Source organism: Salvelinus namaycush, chromosome 33 (genome assembly GCF_016432855.1).
Source record: "Salvelinus namaycush isolate Seneca chromosome 33, SaNama_1.0, whole genome shotgun sequence".
Lineage (NCBI taxonomy): Eukaryota > Metazoa > Chordata > Actinopteri > Salmoniformes > Salmonidae > Salvelinus > Salvelinus namaycush.
Window position 1 is genome coordinate 3,604,394 of NC_052339.1, and position 26,153 is coordinate 3,630,546.

Consider the following 26,153-nt stretch of genomic DNA (forward strand, 5'->3'; position numbering starts at 1 on the left):
TAAGGTAGGCCTAATTTGGTGTTTTAGGATTAACAAAATAGAACCTTTTCCTTTAGCCACTTACCCTATCTGTAGGCATAGGCAATCATCCAATTTGGATGATGCATTGTCAGTATATTCTAAAATGATTTTATACAATAGGCTTTGGTATCAACTTTCATTCAGTAATGATGGCTTAGTAATAATTAAAAAATGGTGCTCCGTCAGGATACCTAAAAAAATGTTTTAAGCAATTGCCATGTGCGGTCAACTGATAATTCGAGCACCGTTTTAATTCAAATCAAATCAAATGTATTTATATAGCCCTTCTTACATCAGCTGATATCTCAAAGTGCTGTACAGAAACCCAGCCTAAAACCCCAAACAGCAAGCAATGCAGGTGTAGAAGCACGGTGGCTAGGAAAAACTCCCTAGAAAGGCCAAAACCTAGGAAGAAACCTAGAGAGGAACCAGGCTATGAGGGGTGGCCAGTCCTCTTCTGGCTGTGCCGGGTGGAGATTATAACAGAACATGGCCAAGATGTTCAAATGTTCATAAATGACCAGCATCGTCAAATAATAATAATCACAGTAGTTGTAGAGGGTGCAACAGGTCAGCACTTCAGGAGTAAATGTCAGTTGGCTTTTCATAGCCGATCATTGAGAGTATCTCTACCGCTCCTGCAGTCTCTAGAGAGTTGAAAACAGCAGGTCTGGGACAGGTAGCACGTCTGGTGAACAGGTCAGGGTTCCATAGCCGCAGGCAGAACAGTTGCAACTGGAGCAGCAGCACGGCCAGGTGGACTGGGGACAGCAAGGAGTCATCATGCCAGGTAGTCCTGAGGCATGGTCCTAGGGCTCAGGTCCTCCGAGAGAGAGAAAGAAAGAGAGAAAGAGAGAATTAGAGAGAGCATACTTAAATTCACACAGGACACCGGATAAGACAGGAGAAGTACTCCAGATATAACAAACTGACCCTAGCCCCCCTACACATAAACTACTGCAGCATAAATACTGGAGGCTGAGACAGGAGGGGTCAGGAGACACTGTGGCCCCATCCGATGATACCCCTGGACAGGGCCAAACAGGAAGGATATAACCCCGCCCACTTTGCCAAAGCACAGCCCCCACACCACTAGAGGGATACCTTCAACCACCAACTTACCATCCTGAGACAAGGCCGAGTATAGCCCACAAAGATCTCCACCACGGCACAACCCAATGGGGGGCACCAAACCCAGACAGGAAGATCACGTCAGTGACTCAACCCACTCAAGTGACGCACCCCTCCTAAGGACGGCATGAAAGAGCACCAGTAAGCCAGTGACAGCTTCAATGCGCTGCTTTGAGACAAGCATGGGAACTCATATTTTTGCTTTCACTGAATCTCCGCTTGGATGTTTGGTCACAATTAGGCTGGGAAATATTATCTAAATTGAGGTGAGTGCTCATGATCATTAGTCTAGCAATTGAAAGCAATACAGATTTTCTCTCTACACACACACATCATGCCTATAGCTTACCTGGTGAGCTTCCCTGATGTTTTCCTGAACTTGTGAATACTTTTATGGTGAATCTCAGTCATTTTGTGTACTTTTGCGAATACACAAGTCATTTGACAAATTTGTTTCATTGTTTAAAAAGTTCATAAGGCCTACATCGTTTCAGTAACAATATAGCTGAAACCACTATTGGCTTCATTGACTTACTGAATTTATTCTCTTGTAATTGTAGGCTAGGCTACTTGCGGACACAACCTCAACCTTGGAACATGGAAGGAAACATAGTGCTGCAGGAAGGGGTGCTGGAAGTGCTGCAGATCAATTGAAATACATTTGCCAAATTACATAATTACTCCTATGGAAATAAATGAAAGCATTGAAAATACTACACCAGCAGAATTTAGCCACAGAGGACCACTAGCTTGTTATTACAAATTGCTGTAGATTGCGTTCTGTCACATTATGAGCACATGGGCCTAGTCTACAGTCGAGAATCCCGCATTTGGGCAGCAAATATAAAACCGCTGATTGTTGAGTTGTGGCTGTCAATGAACAGCAGGCAGCAGCTAGAAGGTATTTCGCAATATTTCAAAATACAAAGGCGGGAAAAACCTGTTTGAGTAAGTGAGTACCACTGTAAAGTTGGTGGACTAAAATCTCCTCCTCATATTGTAGGCCTAAAAGCTATGTATCCACTGTTTTCATTGGCCTATGCTATTGGTTGCGTTTAAGCCATGGGTCTTTCATTTTATTGACCTCAGTATATAAATATCAGCTTGTCAGTTGGATCATTTGTGTGGTAGAAATAAATATCCTTGTAATGTCTCCAGTCATGTAAAATGACGTAGAATTGCAGGAAATGACTTTAGACAAGGCACTTCTTTTCTGGGACCCACAACCCCCCCCAGCCCCTGGTCTTCACGACTGAGCCCCGAATGTTACCAAACCCTGGTGACGGCCCAGGGTCCCATTAGCTAGGTGAAGGCTGAAGGTGACTGGGAAGAATTACAGTCCCTCCTCCAAGTGTTCTTGATGCCCCCTTTTCTTGGAGGAGGATTCTTACTTAACAGTCGTTGCAACATCTATGGGTTTTAATCCAGGCTTAGTGCTTTCCAGGGCCATTTGTATGGCTTCTTCAACACAGGGAAGGACTGGGACCAGAAATGAGTCTGGGCATTACAGATGTAGGATCTTAATTGGATCGCCCTGTTGCAGGAGAACTATTTCAAATGTGTAGTGTATTTGAGGCTTAAAAAGGCTTCTGAAGTTTGTAATTTCCACTTTGAAATTTCAGACTCTCCTTTTTCCCTTAAGAAAAATGTATCAGCCCTTGCAAAAAAGTCCATTAATTATAATCCACATAATAATTCACATTTTCTGTTGCTGCAGGATTATTTTCCTGCTGTAGCAAACTGGCTCAAATTATGATCCAACATCTGTACACACCATGCAGGCCTCAATTATTAGCAAATTAATGATCATTCTACGCAAAAAACACAATTTAGTTAGTTGCACTGTGCTAAAGATTGACCAGCCCTTCTGGAACTTTCCCAAACTGCCCAATGGCCAGTCAGATTTTGCTTTATCATTCCTTTGGTGTTTGCGTAACATTTTTCAAGGTTTTACATTGGGTTTATGCTGTATGAATCTCTGATATTTTTTTTGACTAGTGGTAGGCTAAGCCATCCATTTCCCACTCCAACTCCCCTTCCCTCTCTCGTTCATCTTCAGGTAAACATTTAGCAAAGGGCCAGTGGAGATTAATGTGGGTTGTATCATTGTGCATTTGGCTTGGCTCTCCGTCGACCGCCAGTGGCCGAGGGGCTCGTCATGCTTTCACAGGCAGAGGAAATGTAATCCCGATAGGGCCATGTCCATGTTACCAACTGCCGCTACCGTTGCCACGGCCAGACTCAGCACAGATTACTATAATGTCCAATAACATTTTATGTAATTCTCGAAAACAAGTTATAAAAAAGGATATTCTTTAAGGCCACGGTCAGGTTACGATTTTTTTCTCCGTCTCTTTTCTGTTGTCAGTGACCTATTTTTTAAAGTCTTTATGTTCTAAATTCATTTTTGCAGAAAGTGCAATGCCTTACGACGGTGGGGGTGGATTTGCACGACATGTTGCTCCCTCCTGTCTCTTAGAAAGTTTGAGGGGGGGGGGGATTCGACCTCGTTGCATTCTCTTGCATTGGATCGATCTCTCTGTCTTAAAGCGGTTATGTCAGGCCCTAGGAGGGAAAACATTTTATTCCGTTTGTTTTATTCAGATGGACTGGCATTGCATCCCAAATCGCACCCTATTCCCTATACTTTTGGCCCTATGAGCCCTGATCAAAATGAAGTGCACTAAAAAGGGAATAGGATGCCATTTGGGACACATCCTGGATGAATGGCTGTCCCAGAGGGGAAAAGTCATAAATGATTTCATGTTGGGACACATTGATCCAGCCATTGTACAGATTATATTTACCGATCATTCGCACAAGTACAGTTGGCTCATTGTTAGTCAGAAGGAAACGCACAAGACAAAAACAAAGCTTAGTTATGAAACTGTCTAATCACTCCAAGGCTCCAACCCTAGTTGATCTTTTTGCTCATACAGTATGTTGGTTATGTCACTAACTCATGCTGTGTTGCTTTTCTCCAATTCATTGTCATCCAGGCTGTGTAGCCCATAGCAAGGTGATAGAGGAAGGGGCAGAGAATCCATACATCCCAAATGGCACTCTATTCCCTATCTAGTGCACTACTTTTGACCAGACTCTCCTCAAAAGTAACGCACTATATAGGGAATAGGGTGTCATTTGGAACGCATCCCAGCACATCAGCATGGTCATTGATAAAGAAAGAAGTGAGTGTGCGTGAGTCACAACCTGCCTGCCAGGCAGCATCTCCGACTGCAGTTATTTTTACACCTCACACAAATGGGGGAGAAAATAGCCCCGCGAATAGCACAACTCTCTTCTCAGCTATAAAAAACATCACGCAGAATTACATTCAGGCAACGAACGCTGCCGTCTCCCCATTCCATTGAGTTCAGCTTTGCCTCCTGATGAAGACTTATGTGAAGTGGAAACGTCGTGTACTGTATTTGAGTGCAGGATTAAAGCACTGCAGAGCAGCAGAATTAGGTGTACAGTCCTCTCATTTCTAGTGTATATCTCAGTATAACTTTTTTTTCCCAGCACTGGTATTCTCAAGTTTAGGATGTGCATATCACCCTTCTTTTCTATAATTGATTCCTCGACTCCTTGCACATTGACTTCCGGTGTCGACTCCCATTTCTAAATGTTAAGATTGGATTCCGCTAGGGAATCGACTCCTAAGATTCAGTCGTTTTGGAACTGAGGAGACTGATTAGTTGTCGTACTGCTGAGAATGCAAACACTTGCCGCTTTCATAGCAAGCTAGCGAGGGACGGAGAGAGAGGGGAGGAGCACAGTATAGGCAGGTCGGCCAACAGACCGGCAGTCTGAACCCGTGCACTATGCCTATCTGTATCTGAGTGCTGTATCTTGTCCTTTCTTTGCTTGCAATGTCTCTCAACTTCAATTAATAGGCTAGGGTATTGAGATGAGCGAGATGTAACACTTCTTTCTCGCATATGTGCGCATGTGCACGGGTTCGCTTCAGCTTGGTAGCCAGGGCACCAAAACAGCAGAGAAGTGGATCCTCGCGCTTCAGCGCTCTTAGTTGCTGAGGAACTCGACCCACTATTACCCATAAATTGACCCACTAACATCATTTTTCAATTAGGGATTTTTCTTAAAGTTAAGGATCCCAATTTACTTTAATAGTTTGAATGTTTAAACATTGTTAAATGTTTAAACATTCACACCCATAAGTATCATGTCTTGTGTAACCAAAACTCTTAACCTCTCCGTTTTCTTTCTTTGGCAGACTAAACCAGTTGCGTTTGCTGTCCGCACAAATGTCAACTACTGCGCCGCCAATGATGATGGCGTCCCCGTGCCGGGCATGGCCATCTCCTTTGAGGCTAAAGACTTCCTCCACGTCAAAGAGGTCAGGGGTCACAGTAATATCACATGATGATGTGGTGGAGAAGGATGATGATGATGATTATGATGATGGCGAATAACAATGATGACGATGAGGAGGAGGAGGGTGAGGTTAAATATGATTATGATAAAGGTGGTGATGATGATGATAACCATGATGACGATAACAATGATGTTGGTGATGATGAGCAAAAGGAGAAGGCTGATTTATTAACCCCTTACATCTGTCCCACTGTTGTAGAAATTTAATAATGACTGGTGGATAGGTCGTCTGGTGAAGGAAGGCTGTGAAATCGGTTTCATCCCCAGTCCTGTGAAGATCGAGAACACTCGGGTACAACACGAGCACAGAGCCAAACAGGGAAAGTTCCACTCCAGGTAGATACCAGCCCCCTCGCTCATTGAAATCATCACGGAAATGAACATGCACCTCACCCAATCATGATGCTGCCATGGAGCCAACACTTGACAGGACTCAACATTAACGCTTGTCCGCTTGCCCGGGTCAAGTAAAAGTAATTGCCTGACAAGCAGGTTATAGATTAAATGTACAGAAAAATCATGCAAAAATCACAACATCAAACTACTTCTACTTCTATGAGAATTGTATCAGAGATTGGGAGGTAAATCACATTGGGGTATAATTATTGTAGGCCTGCTCTGACAGGCACGAGCGGTATTTCAATCATGCCGTCGCCAGATGCGTTTTTGAGATCAAAGTGAGCCTAGCTGCATTTGCACATTTATTGATATTCATTGTTAGTTAGAGAGTTATTTGCACAGTTATAGCAAATTTCTGGTCAGCAAAGAAGTCCTGGAAAAGGCATGGTGTGTGCATCACCTGTTTACCATTGCCAAAGGAGAGGGAGAGCGAGAGACATTGCCTAGCAGGTGAAATAACAGACTAACTATTTCGCTATTGGAATGTATTAATGTCATTGTCATATCCAATGTCCTAAAATACATTTCCACCGACACTCGTCTTGGCTATAACCGCAAATGGCCAACACGTAGTTGATATACACTACATGGCCAAAAGTATGTGGACAGCCCTTCAAATTAGTGGATTTGGCTATTTCAGCAACATCCGTTGCTGACATGTGTATACAATGAGCACAAAGCCATGCAATCTCCATAGACAAACATTTGCAGTAGAATGGCCCGTACTGAAGAGCTCAGTGACTTTCAACGTGGCACCGTCATAGGATGCCACCTTTCCAACAAGTTAGTTGGTCAAATTTATGCCCTGCTAGAGCTGCGCCGGTCAACTGTAAGTGCTGACATTGTGAAGTGGAAACATCTAGGAGCAACAATGGATCAGCCGCGAAGTGGTAGGCCACGCAAGCTCACAGAATGGGACCGCTGAGGCTGATGTGCGTAGTGCGTAACAATTGTCTGTTCTCGGTTGCAACACTCAATTCCGAGCTCCAAACTGCCTCTGGAAGCAACGTCAGCACAAGAACTGTTCTTCGGAAGCTTCATGAAATGGGTTTCCATGGCCGAGCATTCGCACACCAGCCTAAAATCGACATGCTCAATGCCAAGCGTCGGTTGGAGTGGTGTAAAGCTTTCCGCCATTGGACTCTGGAGCAGTGGAAACACATTATCTGGAGTGATGAATCACGCTTCACCATCTGGCAGTCCAATGGACGAATCTGGGTTTGGTGGATGCCAGGAGAACGCTACCTGTCGCAATGCATAGTGTTTCAGCATGGCAATGCCCCTGTGCACAAAGTGAGGTCCATACAGAAATAGTTTGTCGAGTTCGATGTGGAAGAACTAGACTGGCCTGCACAGAGCCCTGACCTCAACCCCATCGGGATGAATTGGAACGCCAACTGCGAGCCAGGCCTAATCCCCCAACATCAGTGCCCGACCTCACTAATGCTCCTGTGGCTGAACGGAAGCAAGCCCCCGCAGCAATGTTCCAACATCTGTGGAAAGCCTGCCCAGAAGAGTGGAAGCTGTTATAGCAGCAAACGGGGACCAACTCCATATTAATTCCCATAATTTTGGAATGAGATGTTCGATGCGCAAGTGTCCACATACTTTGTAGGTGTGCAGTTGATGAAACCAATGCTGCATACCCCAGTTGTAAAACAGTCTCTCAAGCACTCAAAATTGTCTAGGATTCGCCTCTATTCAATACCGGCCATGTAATTCTGACAAAGTATTTTTTTTAAAGAATAGCCTAATTGACAAGTAGCCTAACTCCTATGCTGTCAACATCTCCCAACATCTCCCATCTCACTGACTATGTTAGCCTTACAAATAGAAAAACATTTTAGTTAGCTACCTCACCGACCTTAGCCATCTGATCCTTGGTTCAGTGAGTGAGGGAATTATTTTATAAGGACATAAAAAGTATTTGGTGATAATTGCAATGTTTCAGGGTGGCCAACCTTCCTCCTGGAGAGTCCAGGAGAGATACTTCAGGCTTTTGCTCCAGTCCTGCACGAACTCACCACATTGTAAAAAATCAGCTGCTCAACAGGACCTTGATAAGCTGACTCTGGTGTGTTTGAGCAGGGTTGGACCAAAAGTCAGCACCCCCAGTAGCTCTCCAGATAATGGACCACGTGTGTTTTTATACAGTGGCCCATCAGTGAAGTATTGTATTTTGTGTGGGGTTAAGTGCCTTGCTCAAGGCCACAACGGCAGGAGATAAAATACATGGGATCAGAAACCAGCAGCCTTCCGTTCCATACAAGTGACAATAATGAATGTAATATTGTGAAGTGGTTCCTTGCATCATAGGACACAATTTTCAGTCACTGTTTGGCCCATGGTATTAAAGACCATTAATTAAAGTCCTATTTGTCCGATATGACAAGTGGCTAAAAAAGTTCATGTCAAGCCCTGCTTGAGATATCCCACACTATCAACTAGCAACACCTCAAATGTGCTGCTATGAATGATATACTGATGTGAATGATTTATCTTCGCAGTAAATCGGGAGCAAACTCCTCTACCAGTTTAGGTGAAGTGGTTCCTAACTCGCGGAAATCCACCCCCCCTTCCTCTGGTGAGTAAAGGCCATTGGAGCAGGGTTTTTGGAGCAGGGTTTTGACAGTGGTCGACATGTTTTTCACTAACACAAACTCTTTACTCTTAACACTTGAGTATTATCAAACTTCCATCGACCTCTAAAAGGGCTTGAGTATGAAGGGGGACAGAAATAGAAGACGACGGTAAGTTTTATTAGTAAGGTCATTAGTTGGACTTTACTGCTGACCTGTCATTGGTGCACGTCAGGAAATTTGACCAATCAGTAGTTAAATCAACAGGATGTAGGCCCATAGTAAAAATTTTAGAATGGTATTTTTGTTTTACTGTGGCCTTAAATGTTTGCTTAACTTATGTGCTATTGGTTACTGTCAGTGCTCTTTTTCTGTATAGTCAAACCATAGTATGACTATAGTTGGCTATGGTTTGTTTATGGTTTGTATAGTTGTTATATGTGCTGGAATAACCTGTGTATCTGTTCAGTGTTAGGTGTTCACTGTCACCTCTGTAGCCTTCTGTGTATTGCCTCTGTGTGACGGTGGCCTTGTATGTCCGTGTGCATAGCCGTTGACATAGACGCCACAGGCTTAGACCCCGAGGACAATGAGCTTCCAGTCCACCTTCGCTCCCCTAAAGTCAGTCAGCCAAACACTGTCATGTCACCCACCCTAGCCAAAGACAAACGAATGCCCTTCTTTAAGAAGGTAAACATGGCACTACGCTGGTATTCTTCCTCTACCTGTATCTCCTCTCTCCGTCCGTCCGCACGGCTACCCTTGACAACTGCCTGACCGTGGCTGCTCAGCATCACTCTGTCCAAAATCCGCTTGTCTGTCCGTTCTGTTTACCCTACGTGTCTTACTGCCGCAGTCAGTGTCTCTTCCCCCCGGCTGGGCGTTTGAGCCATTAGCACGCATGTTGCCTGTTTCTTAACGCTCTTTCTCTCTCCTCTTCCATCTGGGCTGTAGCTAAGCAGAAGCAGAAGTCGGTAAGTTAAGTTAGCATGCAGCACACACCAAACCCCCAGCAGGGCCTTGGGGGTCTGGGGGATGTGCCTCTGTGATTTCTCTGCAGTGGTTGTGGTCGTTCTGGACTCCCCTCTTACTCACTGTCGTCGCTGTGGTCTCTGTGTGTGCGTGTGTGCGTGCGTGATGCAGATTTAGTGGGAACTCAGCGTATCCAGCTCTTAACCAGAAGTGTATATCCACAGTAATATGAATCGAGTGTGACCTCTTTTAGAACAAATACAACAGCACTTCTTGTGTTTTTCTTATTATGAAACGACTTATGTCAATCTATTCTTATGTATAGCACTGCTATGTTTAAAACACCATTCCTAAGGAGTTAGGAACATCCCGTAAGGGCTTTCTTGGCACATGATGGGATGTGTGTGTAGGCATACCTTATACACATAACAAACACAAGCGTTCTCAGCCCTAGTGTCCTAGTCAGTCCATGTCTTGACTTGGAGCAAATCTTGTCAAACCCCAAAATCATCTCCATTCTCTTTCTTTAAACCATTTTTTATTTTTTACAATCAGCATACAAAATGGATACAGAGGTACAGTCTAATGTCCTTTCTAAGACCATACAACTATGGCAACAATAGCCACCATTTTCAATCATCTAGCAGCATGAATATTTTTGTAACAATAACCCTGTAGTCTAGGCCAGGAAAAAATGGCCTAAAATATCTGTGACTACAGTGACCGGTAGTTCTCCAGACGTGGTCAGCTTTGGCCTGCATCTAGCAGCACTTTCCCCACTCAGATGTAACAAGAGTTCCCCAGGGACCGCCAGTGACGGCAGCAGAAGAAAAATGAAAGTGAGAGAGACAGAGACAGATACAGGGAGAGAGAGAAAGAGATTGAGAGAGGAAAAGAGATGGAGACCTAGAAAGACAGAGAGCTGGAGAGAGAGAGCGAGGGGAAGGGGGGAGAGAGAGAAAGAGATGGAGAAAGAAAAAGAGATGGAGAGAGGAAAAGAGGAAAGAGATGGAGAGAGGAAAAGAGATGGAGAGAGGAAAAGAGATGGAGAGAGCGAAAGAGATGGAGAGAGCGAAAGAGATGGAGAGAGGGAAAGAGATGGAGAGAGGGAAAGAGATGAAGAGAGGGAAAGAGATGGAGAGAGGGAAAGAGATGGAGAGAGGGAAATAGATGGAGAGAGGGAAAAAGATGGAGAGAGGAAAATAAGAAAAGAGATGGAGAGAGGAAAAGAGATGGAGAGAGGAAAAGACAGGTAGACAGCAGAGAGACTAAGATATTTAAAAAAGGGTGAGATGGAGAAAAAAACTGCAAGAGCAATAGGTACACTGAACAAAAATATAAATTGTTGTTCCAATGTTTTAATGAGCTGAAATAAAAGATCCCAGAAATGTTCCATATGCACAAAAAGCTTATCTATAAAATGTTGTGCACAAATTTGTTTACGTCTCTGTTAGTGAGCATTTCTTCTTTGCCAAGATAATCCATCCACCTGACAGGTGTGGCATATCAAGAAGTTGATTAAACATAATTATCATTACACAGGTGCACCTTGTGCTGGGGACAATAAAAGGCCACTCTAAAATGTGCAGTTTTGTCACACAACACAAGTTTTGAGGGAGCGTGGAATTGGAATGCTGACTCCAGGAATGTCCACCAGAGCTGTTGCCAGAGAATTTCATGTTAATTTCTCAACAACGTCGTTTTAGAGAATTTGGCAGTACGTCCAACCGGCCTCTCAACTGCAGACCACGTGTAACCACGCCAGCCCAGGACCTCCACATCTGGCTTCTTCACCTGCGCGGTTATCTGAGACCAACCACCCAGACAGCTGATGAAACCGTGGGTTTGTACAAACAAAGAATTACTGCACAAACTGTCAGAAACCGTCTCAGGAAAGGGTCTTGACCTGACTGCAGTTTGGCGTCGTAACAGACTTCACTGGAGAATCGGATGAATCCCGGTTTCAACTGTACCGGGCAGATGGCGTCGTGTGGGCGAGTGGTTTGCTGATGTCAACATTGTGAACAGAGTAGTGGCGCTGGGGTTATGGTATGGGCAGGCATGAGCTATGCACAACAAACACAATTGCATTTTATCAATGGCAATTTGAATGCACATGAGATACTGTGACGAGATCCTGAGGCCCATTGTCTGCCATTCATCCACCACCCTCACCTCATGTTTCAGCATGATAATACACAGCCCCATGTCGCAAGGATCTGTACACACAATTCCTGGAAGCTGAAAATGTCCCAGTTCTTCCATGGCCTGCATACTCACCAGACATGTCACTCATTGAGCATGTTTGGGATGCTCTGGATTGACGTGTACAAACAGCATGTTCCAGTTCCAGACAATATCCAGCAACTTCACACAGCCATTGAAGAGGAGTGGGACAACATGCCACAGGCCACAATCAACAGCCTGATCAACTCTATGCGAAGGAGATGTGTCGCGCTGCATGAGGCAAATGGTGGTCACACCAGATACTAACTGGTTTGATCCACGCTCTACTTTTTTTTTGAGGTATCTGTGACTAACAGATGCATATCTGTATTCACAGTTATGTGAAATCAATAGATTAGGGCCTAATTCATTTATTTGAATTGACCGATTTCTCTATATGAACTGTAACTCAGTAAAATATTTGAAATGCGTATATATTTTTGTGCAGTGTAGTTAGCAGTAATACAGAGTGGTGAAAGAAGATTAGATTACATTTGAAAACGTTATTGTCCATTAATTTTGCACAGAAGAGGAGGTAGAAGTGTGACATCTGCCTCTCTCACTCGCTTGCTCTCTCTGCTTTCATTTCCCTGCAAAGCAATGGCGCGTCTGTCTGTCAGTCTGTCTGAGTGTTCCTCATACTGCACTGTCACACCACTGTGACAGCACACGCAGATGTGGCATTAGAGGTCTACTGCCTCGCTGTCACACACACACGCACACAGACAGATCCCTCTGAAGCTGTCACTGAGATACACTGAGCTCCTACTCTGTCGCTGTGTGACTGGGTGTTTTTTTTATTCTGCTAGTCTGCTCCTCTCTAGTTTGCATTTCTAGCCTTCTGTTGTGATTATCCCTGTTCTGACTAACGAGTTCCTCTACTGACATTTCCCTTTGAGTAGATAAGAATTGTGAAATTAGAGATTCTGCTATCTCCACACTCAACACAAGTACAGTGACTTGCAAAAGTATTCACCGCCTTGCCGTTTTTCCTATTTTGTTGCATTAAAACCTGGAATTTAAATGGATTTTAATTTGGATTTCATGTAATGGACATACACAAAATAGTCCGAATTGGTGAAGTGAAATGCAAAAAAATACTTGTTTAAAAAAACGCTAAGAAATTTAAACAGAAAAGTGGTGCATGCATATGTATTCACCCCCTTTGCTATGAAGCCCCTAAATAAGATCTGGTGCAACCAATTACCTTCAGAAGTCACATAATTAGTTAAATAAAGTCCACCTGTGTGCAATCTAAGTGTCACATGATCTGTCACATAATCTCAGTATATATACACCTGTTCTGAAAGACCCCAGAGTCTGCAACACCACTAAGCAAGGGGCACCATGAAGACCAAGGAGCTCTCCAAACAGGTCAGGGACAAGGTTGTGGAGAAGTACAGATCAGGGTTGGGTTACAGAACAATATCAGAAACTTTGAACATCCCACGGAGCACCATTAAATCATTATTAAAAAATAGAAAGAATATGGCACTACAACAAACCTGCCAAGAGGGCCGCCCACCAAAACTCACGAACCAAGCAAGGAGGGCATTAATCAGAGAGGCAACAAAGAGACCAACTATAACCCTGAAGGAGCTGCAAAGCTCCACAGTGGAGATTGGAATATCTGTCCATAGGACCACTTTAAGCCGTACACTCCACAGAGCTGGGCTTTACGGAAGAGTGGCCAGAAAAAAGCCATTGCTCAAAGAAAAAAATAAGCAAACGTTTGGTGTTCGTCAAAAGGCATGTGGGAGATTCCCCAAACATATGAAAGAAGGTACTCTGGTCAGATGAAACTAAAATTGAGCTTTTTGGCCATCAAGGAAAATGCTGTGTCTGGCGCAAACCCAACACCTCACATCACCCAGAGATGTTTTTCATTGGCAGGGACTGGGAAACTGGTCAGAATTGAAGGAATGATGGATGGCGCTAAATACAGGGAAATTCTTGAGGGAAACCTGTTTCAGTCTTCCAGAGATTTGAGACTGGGACGGAGGTTCACCTTCCAGCAGGACAATGACCCTAAGTATACTGCTAAAACAACACTCGAGTGGTTTAAGGGGAAACATTTAAATGTCTTGGAATGGCCTAGTCAAAGCCCAGACCTCAATCCAATTGAGAATCTGTGGTATGACTTAAAGATTGCTGTACATCAGCGGAACCCATCCAACTTGAAGGAGATAGAGCAGTTTTGCCTTGAAGAATGGGCAAAAATCGCAGTGGCTAGATGTGACAAGCTTATAGAGACATACCCCAAGAGACATGCAGCTGTAATTGCTGCAAAAGGTGTCTCTACAAAGTATTGACTTGGGAGGGGGGGTGAATAGTTATGCACGCTCAAGCTCTGTTTTTTTGCCTTATTTCTTGTTTGTTTCACAATAAAACATATTTTGCATCTTCAAAGTGGTAGGCATGTTGTGTAAATCAAATGATACAAACCCCCCCCAAAATCTATTTTAATTCCAGGTAGCAAAGTAGGAAAAATGCCAAGGGGGGTGAATACTTTCACAAGCCACTGTATACCTTGACTTCCACACATTGATTGATTGTTGTTCATGTTAAGCTTCTTGTCAATTCATTTAGGGGTTGGGTGAAGATAAGAATGTTGTATTCCAAGAGCAAATACTAACAGATTATCTTAATATTTGTTCAGTGTGTGATATAATTCGGTATCATTTGTTACTTTTGAAAACAGAACTCCCCTATCTCTATGGGTCCGAACATTCTAGCTGGCATCCTTGTGTGTTGAGTGAAAACTGGGACTCGCAGTTAGGACAACTAATTTCATAGTTCCTTTCAGTTCTATTAAATGGTCTAGTGCAGGGCTTCCCAAACTGGGTCCTGCCCCTCCCCCAGGTGTACGTTTTCTCATTTGCCCCAGCACTACACAGCTGATTCATATAATCAAAGCTTGATGATGAGTTAGTTTTGCTAGGCAAAAACCAAAACCAGCTCCCAGGGGTGGCCCCAGGACCGAGTTTGGGAAACCCTGGTCTAATGGGTTGTGCTTTGCTGTTCCCTGCTGGACCTAGTGTGTAATTCTGTTTATGCGTACCAAATGCCACCCTATTCACTATTAAGTGCACTACTTTTTTTTTTTTACCAGGGCCCTGCACTGTGTAGGGAATAGGTTGCCATTTGGGATGCACCCTATGTATAATAATCTCCCTGGATGTGAAGCTGATGGTTTGTTTTCTGTCGCCGGGCAGACGGAACACATTCCTCCATACGACGTTGTGCCTTCCATGCGACCTGTGGTCCTGGTTGGACCGTCACTGAAGGGCTACGAGGTAACATAATTGTTATAAATTGGTGTAAAGCTTTAATAAGAGGTTATTACTGACACTACCACTACTACACTCACAAGGACATTCTATTTAGATCACAACGGTCGCATTCCACTACTTATGTTGCCAGATCTTACATCACCTGGATAGGCGTTTTACCTGTCAGCCAACCACATCATATGTTATAGCAATCTGTCAGTCAATGACACAGTTGATGACGTGGCACGAAACCATTGGTTGATGCATGCAATGTCTAAGCAGTGGACCTACTTGTTAAAGGGATAGTTCACCCAAATGTTTAAATTACATATTGGTTTCCTTACCCTGTAAGCAGTCTATGGACAAGGTATGAGAGCAATCCAATGAGGTGGTTTAGTTTCCCTGGCACTGTTTCCAAATATTAACGTTTTAGCATTTGTGGCACAAATCCCATTCAAGTCATGGGACTGACATTATAATTTTTTTCACACATCATGTCCAAATCATTCGAAAGTAACTACACTTTATTGTGAAGCTCAACAAAGTCACTTATATATGATTTGGAAAATGCTAATATCCGTCCCATGACTTCAATGGGGCTTGTGCAAGCAACTGCCAGGGAAACGAAACCAAACGTTGTCATACCTTCTCCATAGACTGTTTACAGGGTAAGGAAACCAACGTGTAACATCCAGAATCCTGGTTGGAGGATTCTGGATGTCCTGCTTATTCCCTCCCGTTTCCGTGAATCTGCCAAATGGAATTTCTGGAAAACCTAGACATTTTGGAAAAGTTACTGGAATTTTGCCATCCTTCTACTTGCACTAGCACCACTACTCAACTCACTAATACATACTGTTTACACTAACTACACTTCTACTACTAGTTTACGCTGTGGACACATGGATACAATGGCAGAGTTGAGCTTTGTCTCTGTGCATTTGTGGGAGGTAGACAGGGGCAGGGGTCTCTGGAACCTGGTGAGAACAGGACACACTAAGCTGAGGAGGATCACAGTTGTTTACAAGGCGAAGGCTGAAGTGCCCTCAGTCAATACTGAAACAACAATCTGTGCTGTGGGGCTCCCTTTTTCAGCAACAACGAGCTGGCTTTGATTCACCCACCCATGCACACACACACACTGTCTGTTTTCATGATGGTGATTCCTAAAATGTTCACTCTGTTTTTATTGTCCCATTTGGTTTCAGGTGACAGATATGATGCAAAAAGCACTGTTTGACTTTTTGAAACACAGATTTGAGGGAAGGTAAGTTGAGCTGTCCCTGCATTCCTTTCTTCCCTCCCTCTTTCTCTCTCTCTGTATCCTTGTTCAGTATGCTCTGCCTGAGTCCTATAGGCTGGTATTTAGTCATCCCTGGAGGTTTTGCAAGAGGGAGTGTGTAACAAGTTTGTTTGGCCTGGAGATGTGTGCTAGCTGCTACTTTAAATAGGCCCTATCCATGTCCTTAATAGGCTATAGTGGGCCCTAGTGCAGTGCAGGGTTCTCCTCAGCTCTTCTCCTCTCTGGCGGCCTGGCCACTTTCCTATCCGCAGTAGAGAAATTATTTGACAAAACATAGGATCATTAGCATATACTGTGCATTGTTTTATATCCCTCTCAAAGTGCAACCCTTTGGATAACCAACAATGAGTTTTACAAAGCATACTCTCACCACTCTCTTCCCTCTTCTACCAAACCTTGCTTAGAAATCACAAAACTCTCCCCTCTTCATTATGGACTGTGATTTTGCGGCTATGCCTTTTTGTTTCAAACTCTGTACTTTTCCCCAAGTGTTAAATATTTTATTGATACGGCTGTTTCAGAAATCAGAGCACACTCGAGTCTCTCGGTGACCAGTTATTTTCTCTCTGCCTTCCTATCAGAATATCAATCACTCGAGTCACTGCGGACATCTCTCTTGCCAAACGCTCCGTCCTCAACAACCCTAGTAAACACGCCATCATCGAGCGATCCAACACACGCTCCAACCTTGGTAAGTTTGGAAGTATGAGGCTGGGAAACCTGTGTTCTTCTAGGGCCAATTGCATGGAGAGAAGGGAAAGAGTAAAAGATGAAAGAAAGTCTTCGGATGTTTGCCAAAAGGCACCCTATTCCCTATATAGTGCACTACTTCTGACCATGGCCCAAAGGGCTCTAGTTGAAAGTAGTGCATTATATAGGGAATAGGGTGCCATTTTGGGCGCAACCTTGGAGATGGTTATAAGATCAGATGTTGGAAGGCGAAGAATGACCTGGCCAGGCCTGTGATTAAAAAGGTTTGCTTTTGGGACGAAATAGAGAGAAACAAAGGAGAGACTAGATACCTGGTGCCAGATAACAAGGTCAAGAACACAGCTGATTTTACCAGGCTTGAGTAACAAGCTGCGATAACAATGAAACATGACCTCACTGAGCCAACGAAACTACGGAAGCCATGTAGCTAATCTTTGTGTTGGATCGCCGTGGTGCTCTGTAACGTTGCTCATGGGGCTGCGTCCCAAATGGCACACTATTCACTTCACAGTGCACTACCTTTGACCAGAGTCGTATGGGCCCTGGTCAAAAGTAGTGCACTAAATAGGGAGTACGGTGCCATTTGGGATGCGACCTGGTGTGCCGGTTGCTCCATTACACTCTTAGAAAAAAAGGTGCCATCTACAAAACTAAAAGGGTTCTTCGGCTGTCCCCATAGGAGAACCCTTTTTGGTTAGGGGTGGAATCTTTTTTTCTAAGAGAGTAGTTATGGGATAAACTCGCCCATCTTTAAAGCTACATTAGCACTGGGACACACTCAAAACACTGCACAAACTTTAATCTTTGTGCTCCACTTTTGACTAAAAGCTTTAACTTGAAGCCAATGCAACTGGATAATTATTTTGTCACTTCAGGGACTGATGTTTCGACAGTACGCTGAACCCCGACTCTGTCTTGATGGTGATAGATACAGGGGCGAAAGTGGACTAAGCCGGTACGGTCCTGTACGGCGTCCTGGCAAAATAAATAGTAGGGGTAGGCCTATGCCTTACCGGTAAAACGTGAGCCTATCACAATTTTTTAAATGAAATGTCAAGAAAACTATAGGCAATTACATAATTATTTAACATTACCGCATGTCAGCTGCATGACAATTCTTGACTTGAATTGACTTGAAAATGGGCAGTATACCCTCCAAATTGCGTTGTGGTTCACGAGAACACTAATATTTTTCGAAAGCGGAGATTAGCGGCCAAGACCAAGACCAAGCATACAACAGTGTACACATCAATTCTGGCTACAAGTTTAGTGGGCCTAATGACAATCGCTGAATTCTAATTATCAGACACACATCTGGACTATCAGCGCAATTTCCGACAACAAACAAATAGGGCAAGAGGTGGGTGTATCTTAGTCATGGGCAGCTCTCGATGGGCAAACACAAGCTTTGTTTGAGCTGCTAATGAAATGTAATAAAAAGTGTTGCTAGGGAGATTTCCTGGACTGTTCATGATATATGTATTTGACCCAACTGGAGAAAAATGCATTTGTTAATACTGGTTACTCCCGAGTGGCGCAGCGGTCTAAGGCACTGCATCTCAATGCAAGAGGCGACACTACAGTCTCTGGTTCGAATCCAGGCTGAATCACATCCGGCCGTGATTGGCAGTCCCATAGCGTCGCCTGGGTTTGGCTGGGGTAGGCCGGCATTATAAATAAGAATTTGTTCTTAACTGACTTGCCTAGTTAAATAAAGGTTAAATAAAAAAATATTATACTTCCAATTTCCACACAATCCTGTAGTATTATAGACGTGGCCACAGTTGCGCTTGTCATTTCTCCGTCAATATTCCATATTACAGAATGAAATTTGGCACACCGGTTGAGGACTCAATTCCTTAAATGGTCAGCAGATGTCGTTTTTCTTGCTAAAATAATCTATAAAATGTACCATTCTCCCGTCGGGATTTTCTAAGAAGACATTTAAGAAGTTCCACTAAATTGTCAACAGTGACGCTCGAAAGACCAAGAAAGTTGACATATCAGACAGAAGTGCCTTCCATTTGATTAACCGAGAAATGTGTTGTTGATGTAATTAAAAACAATATTTTCGCTGCTCTTTTACAGCAACTCATGAAGGAAAGCTAAGTAATTACACGGGGGCTAGCAGGCTAATATTTAATTGTTTGTTGAAAGAGAAACAGAAAAGATAGACAGACAGAAGCAGGATCAGAAATCATACAGTCCCATTCAAGGTGAGAAATGCAGCATGTCCTCATTGACGATATATCTGTCCTATGTACTGAGCTGTGACGTAAAACCGAAACCTGGCCATTCTTGTATCTTAGCAACAGTAGCTAACTAGTTACCTACACAAGTTATTAACTAACTAGCTAACGTTATATCTTGACAACATTGATGCTCAATATATTTTTGTTCTCAGACATATCTAAGCCATATTCAAAATAGAATTCAAGCCAGATAAACATACAATTTCAATAATGTAGGCTAATTAGTTGACATTGTAACGCTATCTACTAGCTAGCTAGCTAGCTTGCCAGCCAGGCTCACGGGTTCACATCTAGTCTGAGCAGCCCAACTATGGCACAAGTTGGCTAGCTAGTTAACTCGTTGTGACAACATTGACCCTCAGCATACTTCTTTTGTTCCCTCGTTGTGACAACATTGACCCTCAACATACTTCTTTTGTTCAATTATCTCAGCAATATTCACAGTATTATTCAAGGTAGATTAACTATCTAACATGCAGGCATGAGCTCAGATCGGCTACAAACGTTCATTTTGTTGCATCAATTCGACTTCTCCACCGTAGTTAGCTTCTTTAGATAATCAAACCAATGCTCAAATTACATAGAATAGCACAATGCCGCAACAATTTAACCAAACAGAAATAGAACTTTATAGCTATGTATATTCTTACCTTGATCGTTGGTATAAGCTACTCTTTGGCCATATCTCCAATAGAGTCTCATCACAAGTGTCAAGGCAATGTTGTTCTGCACTACAATGGTTGTTGACTGATGTTGCAGCATCTTAGCCTGATTTATTCTCACTTTCTGGCAATTGTATAATTCAAAAACAAAGTACCTATTGAAATACAAGCAGCAGGTGATGAGACCAGTTACAGAAAGTATTACAATATCTTACCAACATGATTGTAATACAGTCATCAGTACTATTCATATTAACCTACTGGACGTCCTTAGCACAAACACACAAGAATATGAAACAAAGATTCACTTTATTTTACATGATGATATAATGGCGAATGAATGACACATTGTTAAATGTCGTAGCTGCCGGCTGTCTGTGTTTACATCTCTCTCAGTCCAATCACCAAAGACAGCTATAGTAGAGGGAGTGAGGTTACAAGAGAAAAGGGTGGGGGGACTAGGTGGAGGTTCAGAACTCATGGAGAGTTACCCTCCTCCTGTAGCTTATCGATCAAATAGTTATTAGAATCAGGTGCACTAGATTAGGGTTGGAGAAAAACCTAAAAGACGCTAACTCTCCAGGGGAGCCCTGCATCAGGTCATGCTGGATCTTGTGTCGATGTCACGCCCTGGCCTTAGTTATCTTTGTTTTCTGTAATATTTTGGTTAGGTCAGGGTGTGACAGGGGGGATGTTTTTGTGTATTTGTCTTGTCTTGGGTGGTTGTAGTGTCTAGGGGGTTTTGTTAGAGTGTATGGGTTTGTGTTGAGTGTAGGTATCTAGGTATGTCTATGGTTGCCTGAATGGTTCTCAATCAGAGACAGCTGTCATTCATTTGTCTCTGATTGGGAGCCATATTTAAGGCAGCCATAGGCATTGGGCTGTTGTGGGTAATTGTCTATGTGTAAGTTGCCAGTGTCTGCACTTATTGTTTGTTATAGCTTCACGATCGTTTGTTGTTTTTGTAGTAGTTTGTATAGTGTTCGTTTTTCGTCTTCAAAATAAAATAAGATGTATTTCTATCACGCTGCGCCTTGGTCCTCTCTTCCAAGTTACGACGATCGTGACAGAATTACCCACCAAACCAGGACCAAGCAGCGTGAAAGGAGGGAACAGCGCTTTGTGGAGGAATGGACCCGGGAAAAGGATGAGTGGAGAACAACCTGGGAAGAGATAGACAGGTGGGCGTGCGATCCAGAGAAAGTGCCGGGGCCTGCCTGGGATTCGCTGGAGCAGTGCGAGGAGGGTTCCAGGATTCGTTCGGAAGCCCTCGAGGAAACGCCAAAACTTTCTTGGGGAGGGGCACATGGGGAGTGTGGCGAGTTCAGATAGGAGATCTGCGTCAACTTCCTGTGCTACCCGTGAGGACCCGAAGAAGGAACCAGAGCCAGTCGGGCTGATATTGGAGGTGAGCAATGGGAATGATACAGAGACTGTTAAGGATTTATTGGGGGGTTTGGAGGAGAGTGAAATGAGGGAGCTGCTGTGTTGGTGCGTGAGGCACAACATCCACCCGACAGAGCGTGTGCGGGATGTGATGTTACCTGAGTCAGCTCTCCATGCTCGTCCTGAGGTGCGTGCTAACCGTCTGGGAATGACAGTCCCACGAACCAGGCCTCCTGTACGCCTCCCTAGTCCTGCACCTCCTGTAGCAGCCCCACGTACTAGCTCTCCTGTGGCAACCCCTCGTACCAGTCCTCCAGTTCCGGCACCACGCACCAAGCCTCCTGTGCGTCTCCAGAGCCCTGTGTGCCCTGTTCCTGCTCCCCGCACTAGCCTTGAGGTGCGTGTCCTCGGCCCAGTACCACCAGTGCCAACACCACGCACCAAGCTTCCTGTGCGTCTCCAGAGTCCAGTATGCCCTGTTCCTCCTCCCCGCACTAGCCTTAAGGTGCGTGTCCTTAGCCCGGTACCTCCTGTTCCGGTACCACGCACCAGGCCTACTGTGCGCCTCAGCCGGCCAGAGTCTGCCCAGTGCCGCCTCCGCTGTCCGTCTGCCCAGAGCCGCCTGCGCTATCCGTCTGCCCAGAGCCGCCTGCGCTATCCGTCTGCCCCGAGCCGTCAGAGCTGCCCGTCTGTCCCGAGCCGTCAGAGCTGCCCGTCTGTCCCGAGCCGTCAGAGCTGCCCGTCTGTCCCGAGCCGTCAGAGCTGCCCGTCTGTCCCGAGCCGTCAGAGCTGCCCGTCTGTCCCGAGCCGTCAGAGCTGCCCGTCTGTCCCGAGCCGTCAGAGCTGCCCGTCTGTCCCGAGCTGCCCGTCTGTCCCGAGCCGTCAGAGCCGCCCGTCTGTCCCGAGCCGTCAGAGCCGCCCGTCTGTCCCGAGCCGTCAGAGCCGCCCGTCTGTCCCGAGCCGTCAGAGCCGCCCGTCTGTCCCGAGCCGTCAGAGCCGCCTGTCTGTCCCGAGCCGTCAGAGCCGCCCGTCTGTCCCGAGCCGCTAGAGCCGTCCGCCAGTCAGGAGCAGCCAGAGCCGTCCGCCAGACAGGAGCAGCCAGAGCCTTCCGCCAGACAGGAGCAGCCAGAGCCTTCCGCCAGACAGGAGCAGCCAGAGCCGTCCGCCAGACAGGAGCAGCCAGAGCCGTCCGCCAGACAGGAGCAGCCAGAGCCGTCCGCCAGACAGGATCAGCCAGAGCCGTCCGCCAGCCATGACCAGCCAGAGCCGTCCGCCAGCCATGACCAGCCAGAGCCGTCCGCCAGCCATGACCAGCCAGAGCCGTCCGCCAGCCATGACCAGCCAGAGCCGTCCGCCAGCCATGACCAGCCAGAGCCGTCCGCCAGCCATGACCAGCCAGAGCCGTCAGCCAGCCATGACCAGCCAGAGCCGTCAGCCAGCCATGACCAGCCAGAGCCGTCAGCCAGCCATGACCAGCCAGAGCCGTCAGCCAGCCATGACCAGCCAGAGCCGTCAGCCAGCCATGACCAGCCAGAGCCGTCAGCCAGCCATGATCAGCCAGAGCCTTCCGCCAGACAGGATCAGCCAGCGAGCCATGAGCAGCCAGAGCCGTCCAGCCGGGACCAGCCAGAGCCGTCCAGCCGGGACCAGCCAGAGCCGTCCAGCCGGGACCAGCCAGAGCCGTCCAGCCGGGACCAGCCAGAGCCGTCCAGCCGGGACCAGCCAGAGCCGTCCAGCCGGGACCAGCCAGAGCCGTCCAGCCGGGATCCGCCAGAGCCAGCCAGCCGGGATCCGCCAGAGCCAGCCAGCCGGGATCCGCCAGAGCCAGCCAGCCGGGATCCGCCAGAGCCAGCCAGCCGGGATCCGCCAGAGCCAGCCAGCCGGGATCCGCCAGAGCCAGCCAGCCGGGATCCGCCAGAGCCAGCCAGCCGGGATCCGCCAGAGCCAGCCAGCCAGGATCCGCCAGCCAGCCAGGATCCGCCAGCCAGCCAGGATCCGCCAGCCAGCCAGGATCCGCCAGCCAGCCAGGATCCGCCAGAGCCAGCCAGCCAGGATCCGCCAGAGCCAGCCAGCCAGGATCCGCCAGAGCCAGCCAGCCAGGATCCGCCCCTCATTCCGGTGTTGCCCCTCATTCCGGTGTTGCCCCTCAGTCCGGTGCTGCCCCTCAGTCCGGTGATGCCCCTCATCCCGGTGATGCCCCTCATCCCGGTGATGCCCCTCATCCCGGTGATGCCCCTTATCCCGGTGATGCCCCTTATCCCGGTGATGCCCCTTAATTTAGGTGGGTTTATTTGGAGGGTGGTCATTGGGAGGGGGATACGGAAGCGGGGAGTGACTATGGTGGTGTGGGGACAGCGTCCGGAGCCGGAGCCGCCACCGTGGACAGATGCCCACCCAAACCCTCCCCTTGAGGTTGAGTTTTGCGGCCAGAGTCCGCATCTTGGGGGGGGGGGGGTAATGTCACGTTCCTGACCTTGTTTTCCTTTTGTATAGTTGTGTTTAGTGGGTCAGGACGTGAGCTGGGTGGGCAGTCTGTGTTGTTTGTTCTATGTTAAGTGTCAGGTTTATTTGACCTTGTATGGCTCTCAATCAGAGGCAGGTGTTTTCGTTTTCCTCTGATTGAGAACCATATATAGGTAGGTTGTTTCACATTGTTTGTTGTGGGTGGTTGTCTTCCGTGTCTGTATGTCTACCACACGGGACTGTTTCGTTTGTCGTTCGTGTATGTAGTCTGTTCCTGTTCGTGCGTTATTCGTAGTTTGTAAGTTCGTTTGTTCAGGTCTGTTGACTTCGTTTATTATTTTGTAGATTCTCAAGTGTGTTTAGTTTTCGTCTTGTTTAATAAATATCATTATGTATTCATCACACGCTGCGCCTTGGTCCGCTCATTCACCACAATATGACCGTTACAGGAGATGTGAAGACAATTATGATTTAAATGAAACTGTTTCACTTAAATGTGCATATGAAAACATTAACTGGCACAGAGATCGGTAGAAATTGTAAGATAAATTGGTATTCAACATGAGAAAGGTTGCCAACTCCTCATGTAGCCTATTACCGGCAACTTCAGGAGAGTAATGGCAGAATCTGCGAAAGTCAGCAGGAGCGGGAGGAGAATAGTTGAGTCAGGTTAAGGTTTTTTTCTTCTGGTTATCTAGATCTCTCTTGAGGCATTTTCCTTATTTCATCAAACCATAAACTTAAAGCATCAGACAAGCTCAAAGCATATAGTTGATTTTATTAAAACGTATAGGGTGTGTCTATATATGGAAAAATACATGTAAAAAAAATAAAAACAATTGATTGGTCGAAAGAACAGACAGCTTTCGGTCAACCAATATTTTTTTTAGTCGGGGACAGCCCTAATTTGGCCTTAATGGCCATGTACTCTTATAATCTTCACCCGGCACAGTCAGAAGAGGAATGGCCACTCCTCAGAGCCTGATTCCTCTCTAGGTTTCTTCTTAGGTTCCTGCCTTTCTAGGGAGTTTTTTCCCAGCCACCGTGTTTCTACTTCTGCATTGCTTGTAGTTTATGCTGGGTTTCTGTATAAGCACTTTGTGACATCTGCTCATATAAAATGGGCTTTATAGAAACATTTAATTGATTGATTGACTAATGACCATCAGCAACATCAGAGCGCATTTTTGGAGAAGCCTAGATACCATGATTTACCGGTCAGCTAGGTAATGTTAACTTCTCTGGGATATGTGGGACGGTAGCGTCCCACCTAACCAACAGCCAGTGAAATTGCAGGGCGCCAAATTCAAAACAACAGAAATCTCATAATTAAAATTCCTCAAGTATTATACACCCTTTTAAAGATAAACTTCTCGTTAATCCAGCCAAAGTGTCTGATTTCAAAAAGGATTTACGGCGAAAGCACACCTTGCGATTATGTTAGGTCAGTACATAGCCACAGAAAAACACAGCCATTTTTCTAGCCAAAGAGAGGAGTAACAAAAAGCAGAAATAGAGTTAAAATTAATCACTAACCTTTGATGATCTTCATCAGATGACACTCATAGGACTTCATGTTACACAATACATGTATGTTTTGTTCGGTAAAGTTCATATTTATATCCAAAAATCTGAGTTTAGGCGGGACGCTACTGTCTCACTTGGCCAAAAGCCAGAGAAAATGCAGCACGCCAAATGCAAATAAAATACTATAATAATCAAACGTCCATTAAATCACACATGAAAGATACCAAATTAAAGCTACACTGGTTGTGAAGCCCACCAACATGTCAGAATTCAAATAGGCTTTTCGGCGAAAGCAAACGATGCTATTTTCTGAGGATAGCAACATTGTAAACAAAGAGAGAGAAGCACGTTTCAACCCTGCAGGCATGACACAAAACGCAGAAATAAAAATATAATTCATGCCTTACCTTTGACGAGCTTCTGTTGTTGGCACTCCAATATGTCCCATAAACATCACAAATGGTCCTTTTGTTCGATTAATTCCGTCGATATATATCCAAAATGTCAATTTATTTGGCGCGTTTGATCCAGAAAAACACCGGTTCCAACTTGCTCAAACGTGGCTACAAAATATCTCAAAGGTTACCTGTAAACTTTGCCAAAACATTTCAAACCACTTTTGTAATACAACTTTAGGTATTTTTTTACGTAAATAATCGATAAAATTGAAGACGGGATGATCTGTGTTCAATACAGGATTAAAACAAACTGTAGCATGCTTTCTGGTTACGCGCCTCAAACAAAAAGTACACTTCACTCGACTCTCGTTCTGAACAGGGCTACTTCTTCATTACACAAAGGAAAAACCCGCAACCAATTTCTCAAGACTGTTGACATCCAGTGGAAGCGGT

At 45.3% G+C, this 26,153-nt stretch overlaps 1 protein-coding gene across 1 annotated transcript in view; it reads left to right on the plus strand.

Moving 5' to 3' along the window:
* Positions 1-26,153, plus strand: part of LOC120027642 (voltage-dependent L-type calcium channel subunit beta-2-like) — a 48,382-nt gene that overhangs the window by 14,362 nt on the left and 7,867 nt on the right. The window contains exons 3-9 of the mRNA XM_038972639.1: positions 5,390-5,512; positions 5,750-5,886; positions 8,457-8,533; positions 9,079-9,218; positions 14,942-15,022; positions 16,207-16,265; positions 16,883-16,992. Coding sequence (XP_038828567.1) covers positions 5,390-5,512; positions 5,750-5,886; positions 8,457-8,533; positions 9,079-9,218; positions 14,942-15,022; positions 16,207-16,265; positions 16,883-16,992 — 727 coding nt within the window. The remainder of the gene's footprint in view (positions 1-5,389; positions 5,513-5,749; positions 5,887-8,456; positions 8,534-9,078; positions 9,219-14,941; positions 15,023-16,206; positions 16,266-16,882; positions 16,993-26,153) is intronic.